This window comes from Takifugu flavidus, chromosome 4 (genome assembly GCF_003711565.1).
Source record: "Takifugu flavidus isolate HTHZ2018 chromosome 4, ASM371156v2, whole genome shotgun sequence".
NCBI classification, from domain to species: Eukaryota; Metazoa; Chordata; class Actinopteri; order Tetraodontiformes; family Tetraodontidae; genus Takifugu; species Takifugu flavidus.
The window spans coordinates 14,175,979-14,194,066 of NC_079523.1; the positions used below are offsets into that span (position 1 = coordinate 14,175,979).

General features: G+C 44.2%; 2 protein-coding genes and 2 long non-coding RNA genes across 5 annotated transcripts in view; 1 reads left to right on the forward strand and 3 right to left on the reverse strand.

Moving 5' to 3' along the window:
- Positions 1-1,971: 1,971 nt before the first annotated feature.
- Positions 1,972-18,088, forward strand: part of LOC130523764 (uncharacterized) — a 43,566-nt gene continuing 27,449 nt past the window's right edge. The window contains exons 1-9 of one of the 2 annotated variants that reach the window (XM_057029280.1): positions 1,972-2,109; positions 2,198-2,241; positions 2,328-2,421; positions 2,525-2,650; positions 2,857-3,017; positions 3,142-3,263; positions 3,601-3,687; positions 3,776-3,939; positions 4,176-5,075. In XM_057029280.1, the coding sequence (XP_056885260.1) occupies positions 2,046-2,109; positions 2,198-2,241; positions 2,328-2,421; positions 2,525-2,650; positions 2,857-3,017; positions 3,142-3,263; positions 3,601-3,634 (645 nt within the window). In that variant the 5' untranslated portion in view covers positions 1,972-2,045 and the 3' untranslated portion in view covers positions 3,635-3,687; positions 3,776-3,939; positions 4,176-5,075. Of the gene's footprint in view, positions 2,110-2,197; positions 2,242-2,327; positions 2,422-2,524; positions 2,651-2,856; positions 3,018-3,141; positions 3,264-3,600; positions 3,688-3,775; positions 3,940-4,175; positions 5,076-18,088 lie in introns of those variants that run through there. The other variant, XM_057029281.1, reaches the window with a different exon arrangement.
- On the reverse strand, positions 10,590-11,952 carry LOC130523771 (uncharacterized). Its single transcript, XR_008950008.1, has 2 exons — positions 11,712-11,952; positions 10,590-11,356 (listed from the first exon to the last, which is right to left on the reverse strand). It is a non-coding gene; the product is annotated as an uncharacterized LOC130523771 (long non-coding RNA).
- LOC130523770 (uncharacterized) lies at positions 12,404-15,091 on the reverse strand. The gene is made up of 2 exons (XR_008950007.1): positions 14,429-15,091; positions 12,404-13,642 (listed from the first exon to the last, which is right to left on the reverse strand). It is a non-coding gene; the product is annotated as an uncharacterized LOC130523770 (long non-coding RNA).
- LOC130523766 (uncharacterized) lies at positions 15,365-17,906 on the reverse strand. The gene is made up of 8 exons (XM_057029284.1): positions 17,812-17,906; positions 16,963-16,999; positions 16,831-16,874; positions 16,651-16,744; positions 16,422-16,547; positions 16,055-16,215; positions 15,809-15,930; positions 15,365-15,472 (listed from the first exon to the last, which is right to left on the reverse strand). Exons 4-7 carry the CDS (start codon positions 16,652-16,654, stop codon positions 15,814-15,816), a joined length of 408 nt encoding a protein of 135 aa, XP_056885264.1. The 5' UTR covers positions 16,655-16,744; positions 16,831-16,874; positions 16,963-16,999; positions 17,812-17,906; the 3' UTR covers positions 15,365-15,472; positions 15,809-15,813.

The window sequence follows — 18,088 nt, forward strand, 5'->3', positions numbered from 1 at the left end:
GTGGACTGGTCCCTTTGAAGTTGCAGAGTGAACATTACATGTTAACCATAACATCCTAACATACTAACACCCTAACACATTAACCCTAACTCTGGTATCACTGGAATCAATGTACCCCAGCAGGTAATTCACAGGGAACGCTTGGACAGATCCAGGAACATCCAAAGAGGATGGCACCATGATTAAACTTCTATTATTCTTGATTACAGCAAAGGGAACGGTCAATCAATTGTTATATTGGCCTAGCGTAGGCTAGGCCAAAAGGGGGATTGAAGAGAATTATTATATCTTGTTAGCATCTTTTATCTTGTTAGCATGTGTTATACTATATGTTTTTGTTTTCTGTTACAGTTAGTTTAGAAGTTAGGGATAGTATATAATCTTTAGTATGAATAAACATAAGCAAGTCAGTTGACCCTTCCTTGACATGAATGTTGTTTGGACGGTTGGGGCCAGAAGGAGACAGTCAGACGGAGAGTGGTAGACCCCCATCGTAAAATGTGACAGCATAGTTTACTGGTGTTGATAAGTTCCTCGGCAGGAATAAGACCTCTGATCTGGCCATCTAGGGAAGATAGAGGAGAAGAAGGACTGCACCAACACCAAAGGAGGCTGGAAGAAGAAGATGAGGTCATCCAAGAAGAAGGACTGGATTGGACTGAATTAGCATCAATAATTTACATATGTTTTTCTATAAAAGACTGGGTCAAGGGATAGTTAGGTTGTCAGACTTCATGCCCTGACAATTAACTCTGTTGTTGCTAGGGTTATGAACTGGCCCGGAGCTCTGTAATATTTGTATCTTGAATTGGTTCTATTTGCTAAATACATTTTGAAATTGGCATTTGTTTGCTTGAAGTCTTCATTTAAAGAACACGCGGATTGGCAGTGACACACGAGAGCTATTGCAATCCAACAAGATGAGACACATGATAGATCTACTGGGTATGCCCCCAAACTACATATTAAATGCTGGGAGATACACCAGCAGATATTTTGTAAAGGTGGCAAACCAATCTGGTTATTCATGGAGATTAAAGGTGAGCACATGTTCTCTGCACTTTGATCCTGATCTTATCCACCACTGCTAACATAAATATGTTACTCACTCATACTATTTCCAAGGGTCCAAGGATATTTGAATTTGTGTCTAACATCTCAAATCCTTTTCCTATCTGCTGAAATGCTGGGAGGGCAGGAAAAGTGGATGTTCACTAACTGTTGGGTTTGTTCTTTCAGACACCAGTTGAATATGGTCCAGCGAACTTAAAGAACTTCAATGACGTTCCTCAGTCTTTTAGATATTCTCTAACGCAATTGTTTTCGGTAAGCTCTCTTTTTCTTTTTAACCAGTTATAATTAATTTCATTGTTCCTGATTGATTATCTTTGTATTTAATCACTGATTCCAATGGCAGGCCAATCCAACAAATGACAAAAATGAAATGAAGGAGCGCAGGGCTCTTTATGATCTCCTGAAGAAGTTATTCCACTTTGATGAGCATCAGAGAATCTCTCCTGAGAAAGCCCTGCAGCATGACTTTATAACAATGGGGCACCTGAGAACAGTGGAGAGCAAAGACTAGTGAGTGACATTATTTCTATTTGATATCAGTGAGGTTAGAGGTTTTTGAAACATTTAGAGACATATCAAGCCACACAGCACAGCTAACTCCCACTACATAGCTGATTCTACTGAGTACTGTGTATCATTAATTAGATGTAATATTTGTTCCAGTTAAAGCCTTCTGGTCATTAGCATTAAAAGTAAGCATATTTTGTTATTGTACATTTTTTAATTTACACAATGTGTTTGCTGGTTAAGTTGTTAATTGCGGAGGCAAAGTAACCTAAACCATTGTCGGCATTAAGATCTGCATGGGACTCCAAATGGCTAATGCTAATAATCGGTATTGGCATGTGGCGGCTAATATTGGCTCATTCGAAAATCGATCCCATTTCTGTAATTCATCTGTCGATATCTCTGCATATGCTTCCATTTATGTGATTGGTTTATGCACACTTTGAGTGCTGACAAGTTTGTGAATGCCGTTAAAATGCGCTTCTCTGCAGATACAAAACGATTTCAGAGGTTTTGCAGCTCTTGTTGGTAAGTAAACTGGAATAAAGGCCAGTAAAATCTGGGACCTGTTACTGTTTGAACATTCATTCTATGCTGACACATTTGCTTTGTGCAGATTTGCAGCTCCTGTTGACGTGGCTGGTCAGCGGCTGGAGCAGGGTTGGTATCTCTGTAGCTTTATTCATGGTTCAACACATTGTCCGAGGTCCAGCTGTCTCCAATCATTGATTGGTGGTGGTGTCCAGGGGTTTGTCATCGGCTTCTCTCCGGGCCTGAGTGCTGATGCCACCCTGCAGAACCTGCTCCGACAGGACGACCATCGTGTCTCAGCACGGATGGGTGAGAAGATTTTACATTGCTGTTTTAAAGCGCTTATTGTCTTTTGTCTTCTTACACACAATTCTATTGCACCTTTCTGATCTTTGACCTTTTGTAATTTCAGGGATCCCCTACTTCTCTGTTGTGGAGCACTTTCCTCTGCACCCCCGAGAAATTTGGGCCAGAGACGTATGTATCAAAAGTTCCGATCCTGACACACCTGCTGTCGATTGCTGCAACCAGGTGCCAGGTTTGTAGGTTTGATTGGCATCGTAGATCAGGTCCCAATCCCAGCACTTGTATGCTATTTGTAAATAAGCTATCAGTATATAGATCCCAGGATTGGACGGCTCCATCTTGCCGTTATTACAAGGACACGGATAATGCTTCAATTGTGTGTTTGAGGTTTTCATGTTGACTAAATGGTTTCCCTCCATGGTGATTGTCTCTTTACAGTAAGTGCTGGTGATGTTCTACACAGCAGGAAGTCTGGGTTTGTTGTGCAGGAGATTATAGGTGAAGGAGCATTTGGTGAAGTAGCCAGGTGCCAAAACACAAATACAAAAGCGACTGTGGCGATCAAGTTCATCAAGGAATTCAAAAGTGGCCAAAGAGAAGTAAGGAAAAATAATTTACCCCTGGAAATCGTTCTTTCTGAAAATGGCAATAACCACTTCCTTGAAAACAATTGCTCTCTAGCCCATATTTTGGTCTCTTATCAGTCATGTTGATCCTTCACAGAAGGTGATATTGGAACGCATCCATTCCAGTCTCCGTGTGAATCATGCACACTTTGTGAAGCTCTTGGACCATTTTCACCACAACAGTCGGCTCTGTCTGGTGGATGAGATGCATCAGTTCAGGTGCCCTCCAAACCCATTCAATTACAATCATTGTTGAATGTTTATGTTCTAATCTTATTTCTAGATTATTCTATATTTTTATATATATAATAAAACATATATATTCTTGTTTTTATCTCTATGCCTACATTCTAATCTTATTTGTATTTTATTTTTATTCTATTTCTATACTTTGTAAATACACCTGCTGCTATTTGTGTCTATATTCTATAGTTCTATACCTTCATGTCTATGCTGCTATTACAATTCAATTTCTCTTCGGGAATGAATAAAGTAAATCTTGAATCTTAAACTGTTATGTTATAATGTCTGTGTATGGATTGTTTTTTTCTTTCAGTCACCAATGGAATATCAAGATGTTGTCTTCATAAAATCATATGATGTTCCCCAGTCTTTTAGATATTCTCTAACGCAATTGTTGTCGGTAAGCACTCTTTTTTTTAACCAGTTATAATTAATGTCATTGTTCCTGATTGATTATCCTTGTATTAAATCACTGATTCCAATGGCAGGCCAATCCAACAAATGACAAAAATGAAATGGAGCGCAGGGCTCTTTATGATCTCCTGAAGAAGTTATTCCACTTTGATGAGCATCAGAGAATCTCTCCTGAGAAAGCCCTGCAGCATGACTTTATAACAATGGGGCACCTGAGAACAGTGGAGAGCAAAGACTAGTGAGTGACATTATTTCTATTTGATATCAGTGAGGTTATAGGTTTTTGAAACATTTAAAGAGACATATCAAGCCACACAGCACAGCTAACTCCCACTACATAGCTGATTCTACTGAGAACTGTGTATCATTAATTAGATGTAATATTTGTACCAGTTAAAGCCTTCTGGTCATTAGCATTAAAATGCATATTTTGTTATTGTACATTTTTTAATTTACACAATGTGTTTTTTGCAGCTTGAAAATGTGTGAAAAAATGAACAGTTTGGCGTTCACAGAGGTTTCAGCTGATAACTCAAATGAGAAGAGAAACAAAAAGTCAGAAATAAGCTCTTCTCAGAAAGAGGCAAAGACTTTGGAGAAGGAAAAGAAGCCCACCAAAGAAGGAGACATCAAATCATTTAAGGCAAAAGTGTTCAAGGCAGAATCCAGCGAGTCCTCTGAGGCAGAAACCAGCGAGTCCTCCGAGGTAGAAACCATCATGTCCTTGAAGGGAAAATTCACAAAATCTCTAGAGGAAATAGACTGTGAGCCCTCACAAAAAGAAATCATTGGGACCTTACAAGAAAAAGACAGTAATTTCTCAGAGGAGCTTCTCTGCCTTGCTAGTAACAGGAAGTCCACTGAAGGGGAGGCCAATAAGGCCAAACATACGGAGTCCCAAGTGGAAGAAGAGAGTGAGTCCTCACAGAAGGAAATCACCGATACTAAATCCACGGAGAGCCCAGTGGAATACATAGAGTCCTCGCAACAAGAGTCCTCTGAAGATTCTACTCGTGATACTTCTTGTGTAGATACCTCAGTAGACAATGCTACCTCACTATGTGAGGAAGAAACAGTCTCCAGTAATGGAACTTCTGATGGTGCATCCTCTGAAGCTGACAGCTATTCATCAGAGGGTGTCTCCAGTAGTGACTACTCTGATGCCACCACTTCTGAAAACAGCAGCAAATCACCTTCTAAAAAGAAAGGCGTGTTTAGGGTTAAAGTCTCTAAATGGTTTGCCAAAGTCTGCAGGCATATAAAGAGTGTATTCTGTAGCTGCATGGAAGTCAACTGTGTTGAATAGTGTGTGAGTGTAAGGACTTGTGGGTGTGCTGTCTGTGCTTGAATTATGGTTTGTATTATTAAAGAAGATATGGGGTAAGCTAAAGTATTCACCGGGTAAACTAAAGTTATGAAGCTCGACATGGTTATATTTCAAAGTCTTGTGGTTCTAACGTGCCCAGATTCCATAGAATTGGACGGCTTTTAGCGGTCCAAAACGGGTGGTTCTGATCGTGAATCTGTGTGGGGGGAGGGGTGGAGCAGCTCCCAGCCAGTGGGTGTGGGAGGGGCTGCCTGTGTGCGTCACATTCATCGGGAAAATAACACAATTTCAAATGGCAGCTTTTGAATTTCCCATCGTACGTGAACCCACCGCCATTTCAATTGATCCAGTCCCAGCCTCGCGCTTCACTCCATTTGGCGCTTCACGTAAGTACAAATCTTCTACATCGCTCTGCTACGGTGGCGGAGAGGTGCAAAACACTTTTACAAGCGGCTGAAACAAATTTACAAATAACTTTTTCTACCGGAAAGGGAATCACCGACCCTTTGTTGGGCCAATGGATGCGTTCCGTCGGTGCAGCTGGTAATTCCCATTCCGGTTGAAAAGGGAGCCAGCCGGGAGGTGCAAAACATTTATACAAGCGGCCAAAACAAATTTACAAGTTACCTTTTCAGCCGGAAAGGGAATTACCAACTGTATCAACAGTTGAACCGGAAGCGGATAAGGAGTTCATGGTGACGCAGGATGGACGGTAGGCAAGTGGCCTTTTGCCCGTTTTGTGGCGAACATTTGAGCAGATTGACGCCGTTTTGTGGTTTCTGTGGTCGGTCTTTGGCGTTTTTAGATGCCGAAGCCCAGACGGAAGGACCAGCCGCACAGGGGACGTCAGGGGACGGACCAGACCTGCTTCAGCAGTGCATAAAGTACTTTCATGAGGGCCACTCTTACGATGTAATCGTGGACATGATGTCAAGTTTACACGGTGTGCACATCAGCTTGAGGTCGCTTAAAAGCAAACTGAATGGAGCCGGATTATATCGCAGAAAGGATTCCTCCTCTACAAACGGCATCATTAGGGCCATCCGACTGGAACTTCGTGGACCTGGACAGCTGTTTGGCTACCGTACGATGTGGCAAGTACTCAAACAAAAGTACAATCTGCGAGTGAAGAAGGATCGCGTGATGAATTTGCTCCAGGAGCTCAATCCTCGCGGGTGCGAGAGGAGAGCGCGGAGAAGGTTTGTCAGAAGAACCTACCACTCCATGGGACCGAACTATATGTGGCACGCGGATGGTTATGATAAACTTAAGCCATTTGGTTTTGCTCTTTCCGGCTGTATTGATGGATTTTCACGCAAAGTGCTGTGGCTCACATGTGGGCCTTCAAATAATGACCCAAGTGTGATCGGCCACTATTTTCTGTCATGCATGTGAAACCTCTCTCTCGTTCCCATGAGATTGAGGACTGATTGCGGCACGGAGAACGGGATCATGGCTGCAATTCAGTGCACCCTACGCCACCACCACAGAGACCACTACTCTGGAGCGTCCAGCCACATGTATGGCTCATCCACAAATAACCAGAGGATTGAGTCCTGGTGGTCCATATTCAGAAAGGGGAGGTAAATGGCCTTCATCAAGTCATTTACCTTTTACTTCATTAATTCAGATTCAGATCCTTTATTGTCCCACATGGGGAAATTTACAGTGCAACAACAGCAACAAGAGCACTCAGAGAAAAATACCGTATTTTCACAACCATAAGGCGCGCCGTATTATAGGGCGCACCTTCAATTAACAGCCTATTTTAGAAATATTTTCATACACAGGGCGCACCGTGTTATAAGGCGCATAGCATAGAAACTGCGTAGTGCCTGTGGTTTCATGACGCGTTCACTAGATCGAGCTGCGCTAAAAGGAATGTCAATAAAACAGCCAGATAAGTCAGTCGAACTTTATTAATAGAATACAAACCGTCGTTCTCACAACTCTATTCACTCCCAAAACGAATAAACAGCTGTTTTATTATTTTTCCCGAGTGACGTAGTGTTTTCGCGTAACACAGTTCGTTTAATAACAGCGAGTTATAACAGGCAGTGCAACATTTTTATCACAAGTGGATAGTGGAGTTTAATAAATCTTCGATTTAGTGCAACATTTTTATCACGTAGTACCGTTGCGGTAAATCAAACGTTAATGCAAACACAATATACGGTAACTCGAACGCTCGAAGTAGTGCAAAGCGATAGCAATAGCAATATAACAATAGCAATATAACAACGTTGTTCAAACGGTAATTTCCATATTCACAGTATGACCAGCCTTGTTAAGTTGTAAACACACAAAAGAACACGTAAAGATCACTTTATCAGTTCATTCCTCATCCAGGAATCCCTCGAATTCTTCTTCTTCGGTGTCCGAATTGAACAGTTGTGCGAATACGGCGTCCAACATGGCCGGCTCCGTCTCGTCAAAGTCGTCATCAGGGTCGGTGTCGCTGGTGTTGTCTGGCATTTCAGTGACAATCCCTGCCTTCCTGAAAGCTCGGACCACGGTCGATGCCCAGGCATTTACGATCCACTGGCAGATAGTGACGTATGACGCTCGGCGCCGTCTCCCCGTCTTGGTGAACGTGTGTTCGCCGTTCGTCATCTACCGCTCCCACGCAGTTCGCAGTCTAGCTTCGAATGCCCCGTTGACACCAATATCTAGCGGCTGGAGTTCCTTTGTTAATCCACTTCTTGCTTTGTTTCCTCGGAAGCTCCGTTGAGTCTTCTTTACCTGGCGCAGGTCGTCTTGTTGCTTCCTCCACTTCCGCACCATTGATTCGTTCACGTTAAATTATCTTGCCGCTGCTCTATTTCCGTGTTCAACTGCGTGACTGATAGCCTTCAGTTTGAACTCTGCGTCAAAAGCGCGTCTCTTGCGAGGAGCCATTTTGGGGTCTTTACAGACAGAAATGGTTTGGGACTGAATTTACTGCTGTTACCTCGGCCACGCCTACTGACTACGGTAGCCGCGATTAACCAATATTACCGTAATCCATACAAAAGGCGCTCCGGGTTAAAAGGCGCACCGTAGATTTTTTAGAAAATTCTAGGCTTTTAGGTGCGCCTTATAGTCGTGAAAATACGGTAAGATAGAATCAAATAGAAATCAAATGGAATATACAAAGAGGGTGAATATTTACAATAATCCAGATAAATGGATACTCGGCCTCTGTGTACCTGTACATAGTACAGAGGGTGAATATAATATACATATCAGAATATATAATATTCAGATTGTGTTAGCGGTTGTTATGTTTATTGTGCAGTCTGACAGCAGCTGGCAGGAAAGATCTACGATACCTCTCCTTCACACAGCGAGGGTGGAGCAGCCGCTCACTGAAGGAGCTCCCCAGAGCTGCCAGGGTGTCCTGTAGGGGGTGGGACGTGTTGTTCAACATGGATGACAGCTTAGCCATCATCCTCCCATTTCCCACCACCTCCACTGAGTCCAGGGGACATCCCAGGACAGAGCTGGCCCTCCTCACCAGTCTGTCCATCCTCTTCCTGTCCCTGTCCGTGATGCTACTGGACCAGCAGACTATCCCGTAGAAGATGGCTGATCCCACCACGGAGTCATAGAAAGTCCTCAGGAGGGGTCCCTGCACTCCAAAAGACCTCAGCCTCCTGAGCAGGAACAGTCTGCTGTTGCCCTTCTTGACCAGGGCGTCTGTGTTGTGTGTCCAGTCCAGGTTATTGTTTAGGTGAACACCCAGGTACTTGTAGGACTCCACCACGTCAACATCCGTTCCCAGGATGTTCACTGGTGCAGGCGGGGGGTTGTTACGCCTGCGGAAATCCACCACCAGCTCCTTGGTTTTGCCAGCGTTGATCTGGAGGTTGTTCCGCAGGCTCCAGTCCACAAAGCCCTGAATAAGTTCCCTGTACTCCGTATCGTCCCCATCAGTGATGAGGCCGACAGCAGCAGAGTCATCAGAGAACTTCTGGAGGTGACATGAAGATGTGCTGTATGAGAAGTCCGCGGTGTAGAGGGTGAACAGGAAAGGAGCCAGAACTGTTCCCTGCGGGACACCGGTGCTGCAGAGAAGCCGATCTGACTGGGAGCCCTTCACCCTCACAAACTGTGGTCTTTGTGTAAGGTAGTCCAGAATCCATGTTGTGAGGTGGTGATCCACCCCAGCTACCTCCAGTTTGTCCCCCAGCAGCCTGGGCTGGATGGTGTTGAATGCACTGGAGAAATCAAAAAACATGATCCTCACAGTGCTTCCAGCCTTCTCCAGGTGAGTGAGGGAGGTGTGGAGGAGGTAGATGACGGCATCGTCCACCCCGATGCTCGGCTGGTAGGCAAACTGCAACGGGTCCATGAAGGAGCTCACCAGTGGGCGCAGGTGGGCGAGGATGAGTCTCTCCAGCGTCTTCATCAGATGAGACGTCAGAGCCACCGGCCTGTAGCTGTTGAGCTCCTTGGGGTGCGGTGTCTTCGGCACTGGGACGATGCAGGACGTCTTCCACAGCTGTGGCACTCTCCCCAGCCTCAGGCTCAGGTTGAACGTGTGACTGAAGATCCCACACAGCTGGTCTGCGCAGGACTTCAGGAGCCTGGAGCTGATGCCATCCAGACCCGTCGCTTTCCTGGCCCTGTTCTTCTTCAGGGCCTTCCTCACCTGGTGTGGTGTGAGGGACAGGCTGGAGCAGGGAGGTGTTGGTGGGGGGGATGGGCATGGGCCAGGGTGTGAAGTGTCAGGAATGTGTGAGCTGAAGTTCATGAGAGAGGGGGAGGGGGGGGGACAGGAGGAACAATGGGTTGCAGGCACAGACAGTGGCGGGGGTAGCAGCAGAGGAGACTGGGCTGGGGGAGGGGTGGGTACCTGATCAAATCTATTGAAAAACAAGTTCAGGTCGTTAGCCCACCCCCGGTCACCCACAGGTTGGGACTTCTGCTCCTTGAAGCCCGAGATGGTCTTCAGGCCCTTCCATACCCCACAGATGTTGTTCTGCTGCAGCTGGTTTTCCATCTTCCTCCTGTAGTTGTCCTTCTCACTTATACATATGTATATGCTTAAAATTATCATTTATTTTACCAATTTCGGTAGGAGTCAGTTCTGGATGGAGCTATTTGCAGACCTTAGAGACGCCGGATACTTCAACGGGAGTCATGAGCATCAGCGTCTACTGAGATACTGCTTTGGTGATGTTGTTCAGAAGGACTTGGATGAGTGTGTTGGATTGTGGAACAGTCACAGGATCCGGCCCTCCAGAACAGCATCATGTCCAGGAGGAGTGCCCAATGAGCTCTACTACTTACCACACCGGGAATATTTGATGGTAGATTGTCTGCATTTATTTGGTTTTTCAAATAAATGTAATAATATCTTCTGTGTAACATAGGTTGACTCCAGAGACTGTGGATTTCAAATTGAACAGACTCAACTGGATGCTTTTCCTGAGGCTCACCTGAGAAGAGCTCCATGTGGGGATGCAAACATGCAGGAGTACCTGGACTTGGCCATGCAGAGCAATCATTTACAGAAGGCAGAGTACTGGCAGTCTGCAACTGAGCTGTATCTGAAACTAAAGGAAATTACTCAGCTATGATTGAAAAGACATTTATTATAAAGGTGTAACTTGTACACAAAGTGTCTTAATTTGTCATCCGCAGCATCATTATTTTAAAGTGGGAAATATGAATAAACATAATGCGTAGTAATGAGCATGAATTTCCTTTTTTTAATAGGTACAATCCTGAACTACTAGTGTTTCATGAACAGAACAGTTTCAGAATGATGGATCTAAAACTGCCCCCCCCCTCCAAAAAAACAAAACAGCCTCATACTTTAACGTCATAGGAAAAACACTTGCAACTACACCTTTAGGTGCACCAACGGCATAACAAACATTTTTAGAGTCCAGGCTCCAGGGGTCATCCAATATGGCTTATAAACAGCCAAATCCTGGACTATTTTGAATTCCAAAGTCCATTTGTGCCTTAAACACACTGCATGACTCCAGGAGTGGTCATTTCAACACATTTGAACATGTATTTGCCATTGGGAATGGAGAGTCATCCAGGAACTCTATTCGTGGCAACGGTTCCAACCCAGAAGGAGGAAGTGATGTCAGCCCTGTTGTAAACATCAAAATGTCTTCCACAGACACAGCAGCCTCGCCTTCTGGATGTGGTCTGGATACAAAAGGACATAAGTTCCTTCTGGAGTGTCCCGGTTAAATGTCCTCATCTTCTGGACGGCCTGTTTCAGGATGTCAGGTGCTTCTATTTCTGGGTCTACAAATAACGGGAGTGTTCTCCCTCTTAGAGGTTTTAGAGCAGTCCCATTTGGCACCATCATTCCAATGTTTATCTAAAAAATGAAAAAGGTACGGTTAATTTCATGTACTATACAAAGTAACACAAAAGATTATACATACACCAGTGTTTCCCATTAATTATGGAGAACATGGAGGAAACATGTTCTAATTTATGTCAACAGTTCCATAGTTAGCCGAACATGACTGGAAACTACCCTCCAGATACAGTAGTTGCACTGTCGTGCCCAGTTGCTTCAGCAAAGCGTCTCATCTTGCACGAGTGCTACATGCTTTAAAATCTATGCACAGATTCCTGTCTCAAATATATAAGTTCTTACATAGATCTATTTTTGAGTTACCCCGAGTCAGACAGTTGAGTGATAAGCTAATACAGCCAGTACAACAGACCTGGACGTGTTTTCACTCCTTAGCCCAATGTCTTCTTCTTGGCCCGTAGTTATAAGACTGACGCTCCTTGGATTTGGAATTTCTGTACTCCAGGAACTTCTTGTATGCTGGGAAATGTTTTTTCTGCTGAAATTAAAGCCAAGTTTACAGAAAGTTAGCAGCTGCTAACCAATGGTACAGCTGATTCAAGTTGTACGTACTTCAGATAGCGACGGCTATGCTACACTTACTTTGCTTAGCATTATCCGGCTGTTGAGATGTCCCCTGTGCGGCTGGTCCTTCCGTCTTGCGCCTGCCGTCCATCCCACGTCACCATGAACTCCTTATCCGCTTCCGGTTCAACTGCTGATACAGTTGGTAATTCCCTTTCCGGCCGAAAAGGTAACTTGTAAATTTGTTTTGGCCGCTTGTATAAATGTTTTGCACCTCCCAGCTGGCTCCTTTTTCAACCAGAAAGGGAATTACCAACTGCACCGACGGAACGCATCCATTGGCCCAACAAAGGGTCGGTGATTCCCTTTCCGATAGAAAAAGTTATTTGTAAATTTTTTCAGCCGCTGTTAAAGTGTTTTGCACCTCTCGGCCACCGTATGATGGGGTAGCTGGCTAATGTATTATGTCTATCAACTCCTACACATAGGAACTTGTGTGTGTGCTTCATGAATATCTTTTCTCAAATTTAGGACAATAGCTGACAATCATATCATATTTTATTTTTTATTCACCAGAGTAGAAACACAATGAGACATATACACATCGACGTATTTCAGAAGAAGCAATGGAAGATGTTCCTCAACAGTCTGACCAGTCGGCCAAAAAGGCCACACTTCTCTGAGCGGAGGTCAGGCTGGTTGTTGTCAGTGCTCCCCTCTGATTCCACATCCAAACAAACTGAAATTGAGTTGATGTTTCCCTCACAGTCGCCGTAACCACTGTGTGTGGAGCTGGTTTCCAACTGGACATCGATAGCCAAGTCACTGGGAAATTCAATTACACAGGCGTCCCCCTCCTGTGCTCCTGGCTGCCTTGAAGAAGACTCCAAACTTACATCCCTCCAGTGCTCATCAGGGCCTGGGAGGCTGACAGCATTGTTCTCCAGTGGACCCTGAGGGGAGCTCTCATTGAGAAAAGGATGCTGCAGGACCTCCAGCGGTGTGATGCCTTCATCCTGGTCAAGCTGCATCATCCTTTTAAGCAGGTCCGCAAACAGGTTTTTGTCCTCCGGGTCTCCATGAGCCATGATCACTGGTACATCATCCAGTCTGATGCTGGTGAATGTCTGGGCCTGGAGACCTGTTTTTTCTTCCCATATTCGCTTGGTGTCTTGAACCTCCAGCGATGTTCACCGTCGACTTGCTCGCAGAAGTAAGATGCAGTGTCCTTCCCCCGTCCAGAATCTCATCTGACGGCTGGCCGTGACACTGGATGATTTGGCTCAGCTCATCGGATTCCTCTTCCTTTAATAAAATGGTGGACGCTGTAGCGACTTCCACAGGTGTTGCACCAGTAGACCATATATCTATTGCTTCTGTGGGGGGGTGGATGCCCAGCCTGGAGCTCTGTATGCTGTAGCTTGAAAACAAGGACCGTCTCCACTTTGAAATGCCAGGCCAAAGTCAAGGAGACGAACTCTGATTGGCTGTTGTCTCCGGTCCACAATCATGATATTTTCAGGCCTGATGTCAGATGAACAATCTTGAAGGAGCGCAGATGCTGCAGGGCCGTTGCCACCTGCCGAATGACTGATTTCAACTCCAGAATGAGGAGGCCTTCTCCTCTGGCCTTGACATAGTTGTGCAGGTCCTGATCCAGAAGCTCATGACTCATGCACATGTGATCCTGCTATGTGAAGCTCTCCTTCCACTTTAGGATATTGGAGGTGTCCGGATCCAAACTCCGCAGCTCTTCAAGGATGACCAGCTCATTTTTCTCTACAGGAAGACCAGGAAACTTCTTAATCTTCACAGCCTCCATCTCACAAGTTTTAGTACTGAAGCATTTGGTCACATGACCAGATGCACCCTCCCCCAGCAAGTCCATCACCTGGAGGGACTCTGAAAGGAAAGTTCCTATCCTGAGGTCGGGCTCCTCTACAAATGCAGAGGGGTCATCCATATTGTTTGACATCCTGTTTATGGCCATTTTAATGTTTCAGTTTGCTCAGCTGTTGAATCGTTTGCTACAACCTCTGCTACAATACTCTCCTCTGCTACAATAATGCTCTCCTCTGCTACAATAATACTCCCCTCGCTACAACAATACTCCCCTCCGCTACAACATACTCCCCTCCGCTACAAAACAATACCCCCCTCCGCTACAACACTACTCCCCTCCGCTACAACAATACTCCCCTCTGCTTCAACAATACTCCCCTCCGCTACAACAATACTCCCCTCCGCTACAACAATACTCCCCTCTGCTAATTTCTGCTCTCGTGTATGTTTCTACCTTGTTGCTATAGCAACCCTGCACCTGGGCTAATTTTGGAGTGCATTAGTCCTTACAGGGGCTGCTCACCTTTTTAAATTTTCACCTTTCTTTTTAATATTTTCTCCTCATTCAGTCAGTAGAATCCTGCAACAGCTTTTACAGATCAAATGTTTTAGTGAACCTCTGTTGTTCAAACCGGATCTTTTGCAGGATTAGAATGTTAAGTGACACAAAGGTTTCAGCGCCCATCAAACCCCCCCACTGGTGGAGGGGAATTCAACACTTACATGAGTCCACCACATTTGAGAGTGTAATCCAACTAACAGACTGGTTGGAACATATCTGCTGCTTATAAACTGAAAACATACGGGGAAAAAAAGGTAAATCTTGCTGGTTTTTGTGGCTTCACATTGACCTTCATGCAAAAATCATGAAATTGACCTTTTAGCATGTTTCCTTGTTGCACCACCAACATCTGTTTTTCTGCCTGTCTGTTAAAGTATAAATAACTCAAAAAGAACAAAGATGGTATTAAATGAAATTGAACTTGAAAAGTCACCAGAAAAGTCAGCAACAGTGCTCAGATGATCATGTGATAAACTGGCGACGCAATCTTATTACCTGATGTGATTATATTCTCCATAAGTTCTGGACCCTCCTGAGCCAGTCACACGGTGGTACCAGGAAATGTGATTAAATGCCTACGCACATCTTTAGCACATGCATAAGTCAGTTCCAGTGATACAAGGTTAAGTGAGAAGCTTGTGATACAGTAAATTTCCACAGGTCTCACTGGATTCTGCCTTGAACACTTCCCCCTTAAAGGATTTGATGTCTCAAATATTACATCTAATTAATGATACACAGTACTCAGTAGAATCAGCTATGTAGTGGGAGTTAGCTGTGCTGTGTGGCTTTATATGTCTCTTTAAATGTTTCAAAAACCTCTAACCTCACTGATATCCAATAGAAATAATATGTCACACAGTCTCTGCAGGCTCCCACTGTTCTCAGTTGCCCCATTGTTATAAAGTCATGCTGCAGGGCTTTCTCAGGAGAGATTCTCTGACGCTCATCAAAGTGGAATAACTTCTTCAGGAGGTCATAAAGAGCCCTGCGCTCCTTCATTTCATTTTTGTCATTTGTTGGATTGGCCTGCCATTGGAATCAGTGATTTAATACAAAGATAATCAATCAGGAACAATGACATTAATTATAACTGGTTAAAAAAAAAAAGTAGTGCTTACCGAAAAAACTTTTAAAGAACTTTTAAAACACTGGGGAACATCATATGATTTTATGAAGACAACATCTTGATATTCCATTGGTGACTGAAAGAAAAAAACAATCCATACACAGACATTATAACATAACAGTTTAAGACTCAAGATTTACCTTATTCATTCCCGAAGGGAAATTGAATTGTAATAGCAGCATAGACATGAAGGTATAGAACTATAGAATATAGACACAAATAGCAGCAGGTGTATTTACAAAGTATAGAAATAGAATAAAAATAAAATACAAATAAGATTAGAATGTAGGCATAGAGATAAAACAAGAATATATATGTTTTTATATATATATAAAAATATAGAATAATCTAGAAATAAGATTAGAACATAAACATTCAACAATGATTGTAATTGAATGGGTTTGGAGGGCACCTGAACTAATGCATCTCATCCACCAGACAGAGCCGACTGTTTGTGTGAACATGGTCCAAGAGCTTCACAAAGTGTGCATGATTCACACGGAGACTGGAATGGATGCGTTCCAATATCACCTTCTGTGAAGGATCAACATGACTGATAAGAGACCAAAATATGGGCTAGAGAGCAATTGTTTTCAAGGAAGTGGTTATTGCCATTTTCAGAAAGAACGATTTCCAGGGGTAAATTATTTTTCCTTACTTCTCTTTGGCCACTTTTGAAGTCCTTGATGAACTTGATCACCACAGTCTTTTTTGTATTTGTGTTTTGGCACCTGGCTACTTCCCCAAATGCTCCTTCACCTATAATCTCCTGCACAACAAACCCAGACTTCCTGCTGTGTAGAACATCACCAGCACTTACTGTAAAGAGACAATCACCATGGAGGGAAACCATTTAGTCAACATGAAAACCTCAAACACACAACTGAAGCATTATCCGTGTCCTTGTAATAACGGCAAGATGGAGCCATCCAATCCTGGGATCTATATACTGATAGCTTATTTACAAATAGCATACAAGTGCTGGAATTGGGACCTGATCTACGATGCCAATCAAACCTACAAACCTGGCACCTGGTTGCAGCAATCGACAGCAGGTGTGTCAGGATCGGAACTTTTGATACATACGTCTCTGGCCCAAATTTCTCGGGGGTGCAGAGGAAAGTGCTCCACAACAGAGAAGTAGGGGATCCCTGAAATTACAAAAGGTCAAAGATCAGAAAGGTGCAATAGAATTGTGTGTAAGAAGACAAAAGACAAGAAGCGCTTTAAAACAGCAATGTAAAATATTCTCACCCATCCGTGCTGAGACACGATGGTCGTCCTGTCGGAGCAGGTTCTGCAGGGTGGCATCAGCACTCAGGCCCGGAGAGAAGCCGATGACAAACCCCTGGACACCACCACCAATCAGTGATTGGAGACAGCTGGACCTCGGACAATGTGTTGAACCATGAATAAAGCTACAGAGATACCAACCCTGCTCCAGCCGCTGACCAGCCACGTCAACAGGAGCTGCAAATCTGCACAAAGCAAATGTGTCAGCATAGAATGAATGTTCAAACAGTAACAGGTCCCAGATTTTACTGGCCTTTATTCCAGTTTACTTACCAACAAGAGCTGCAAAACCTCTGAAATCGTTTTGTATCTGCAGAGAAGCGCATTTTAACGGCATTCACAAACTTGTCAGCACTCAAAGTGTGCATAAACCAATCACATATATGGAAGCATATGCAGAGATATCGACAGATGAATTACAGAAATGTGATCGATTTTCGAATGAGCCAATATTAGCCGCCACATGCCAATACCGATTATTAGCATTAGCCATTTGGAGTCCCATGCAGATCTTAATGCCGACAATGGTTTAGGTTACTTTGCCTCCGCATTAACAACTTAACCAGCACGATGGTAAAAATGTTAAAATAAAACGCTATTGATGTCAGGGCGCGTTAATATCAATCACGCAGAATGACCAGATATTAGCAACGTGGACCACGAGAGCAATGTAATGGAAACAACACAGAAGCGGTCAATTCTTTACACTGAGACACGGAATAATGGGATTGTGAAGCTTTAGCTTGAATTAGTTCATTTAGCAGCTGTGAAAGTCATTGAAACGAGCAGAGCGATGTAGATTTGTATTTACGTGAAGCGCCAAATGGAGTGAAGCGCGAGGCTGGGACTGGATCGATTGAAATGGCGGTGGGTTCACGTACAATGGGAAATTCGAAAGCTGCCATTTGAAATCGTGTTATTTTCCCGCTGAATGTGCCGCACACAGGCAGCCCCTCCCACACCCACTGGCTGGGGCTGCTCCACCCCTCCCCCCACACAGATTCGCGATCAGAACCACCCGTTTTGGACCGCTTAACGCCGTCCAATTCTATGGAATCTGGGCACGTTAGAACCACAAGACTTTGAAATATAACCATGTCGAGCTTCATAACTTTAGCTTACCCGGTGACGGAGAAACAACGAGTTAAACACGAAGCTTTTGTCAGTTAGCAGGCTGAGCTCATTTGGGTGTGAATAAGTGGTCAGTTGTTCCCCATGCCTTCACAGGCCCGGCCAGAGACGTACTACTTATTTTGTCACTGCCTGCTCTTCTTCTCTCGTGCTGAGGTGGAAAGTTCCACTCACTCTGCCACGCCCCTCCTCCACACCCATTTGATCAGCTTTAATCATTTTCACCTGTTGCACCCTCTTAGGCCTATTTAAGGCACTGCTGGACATC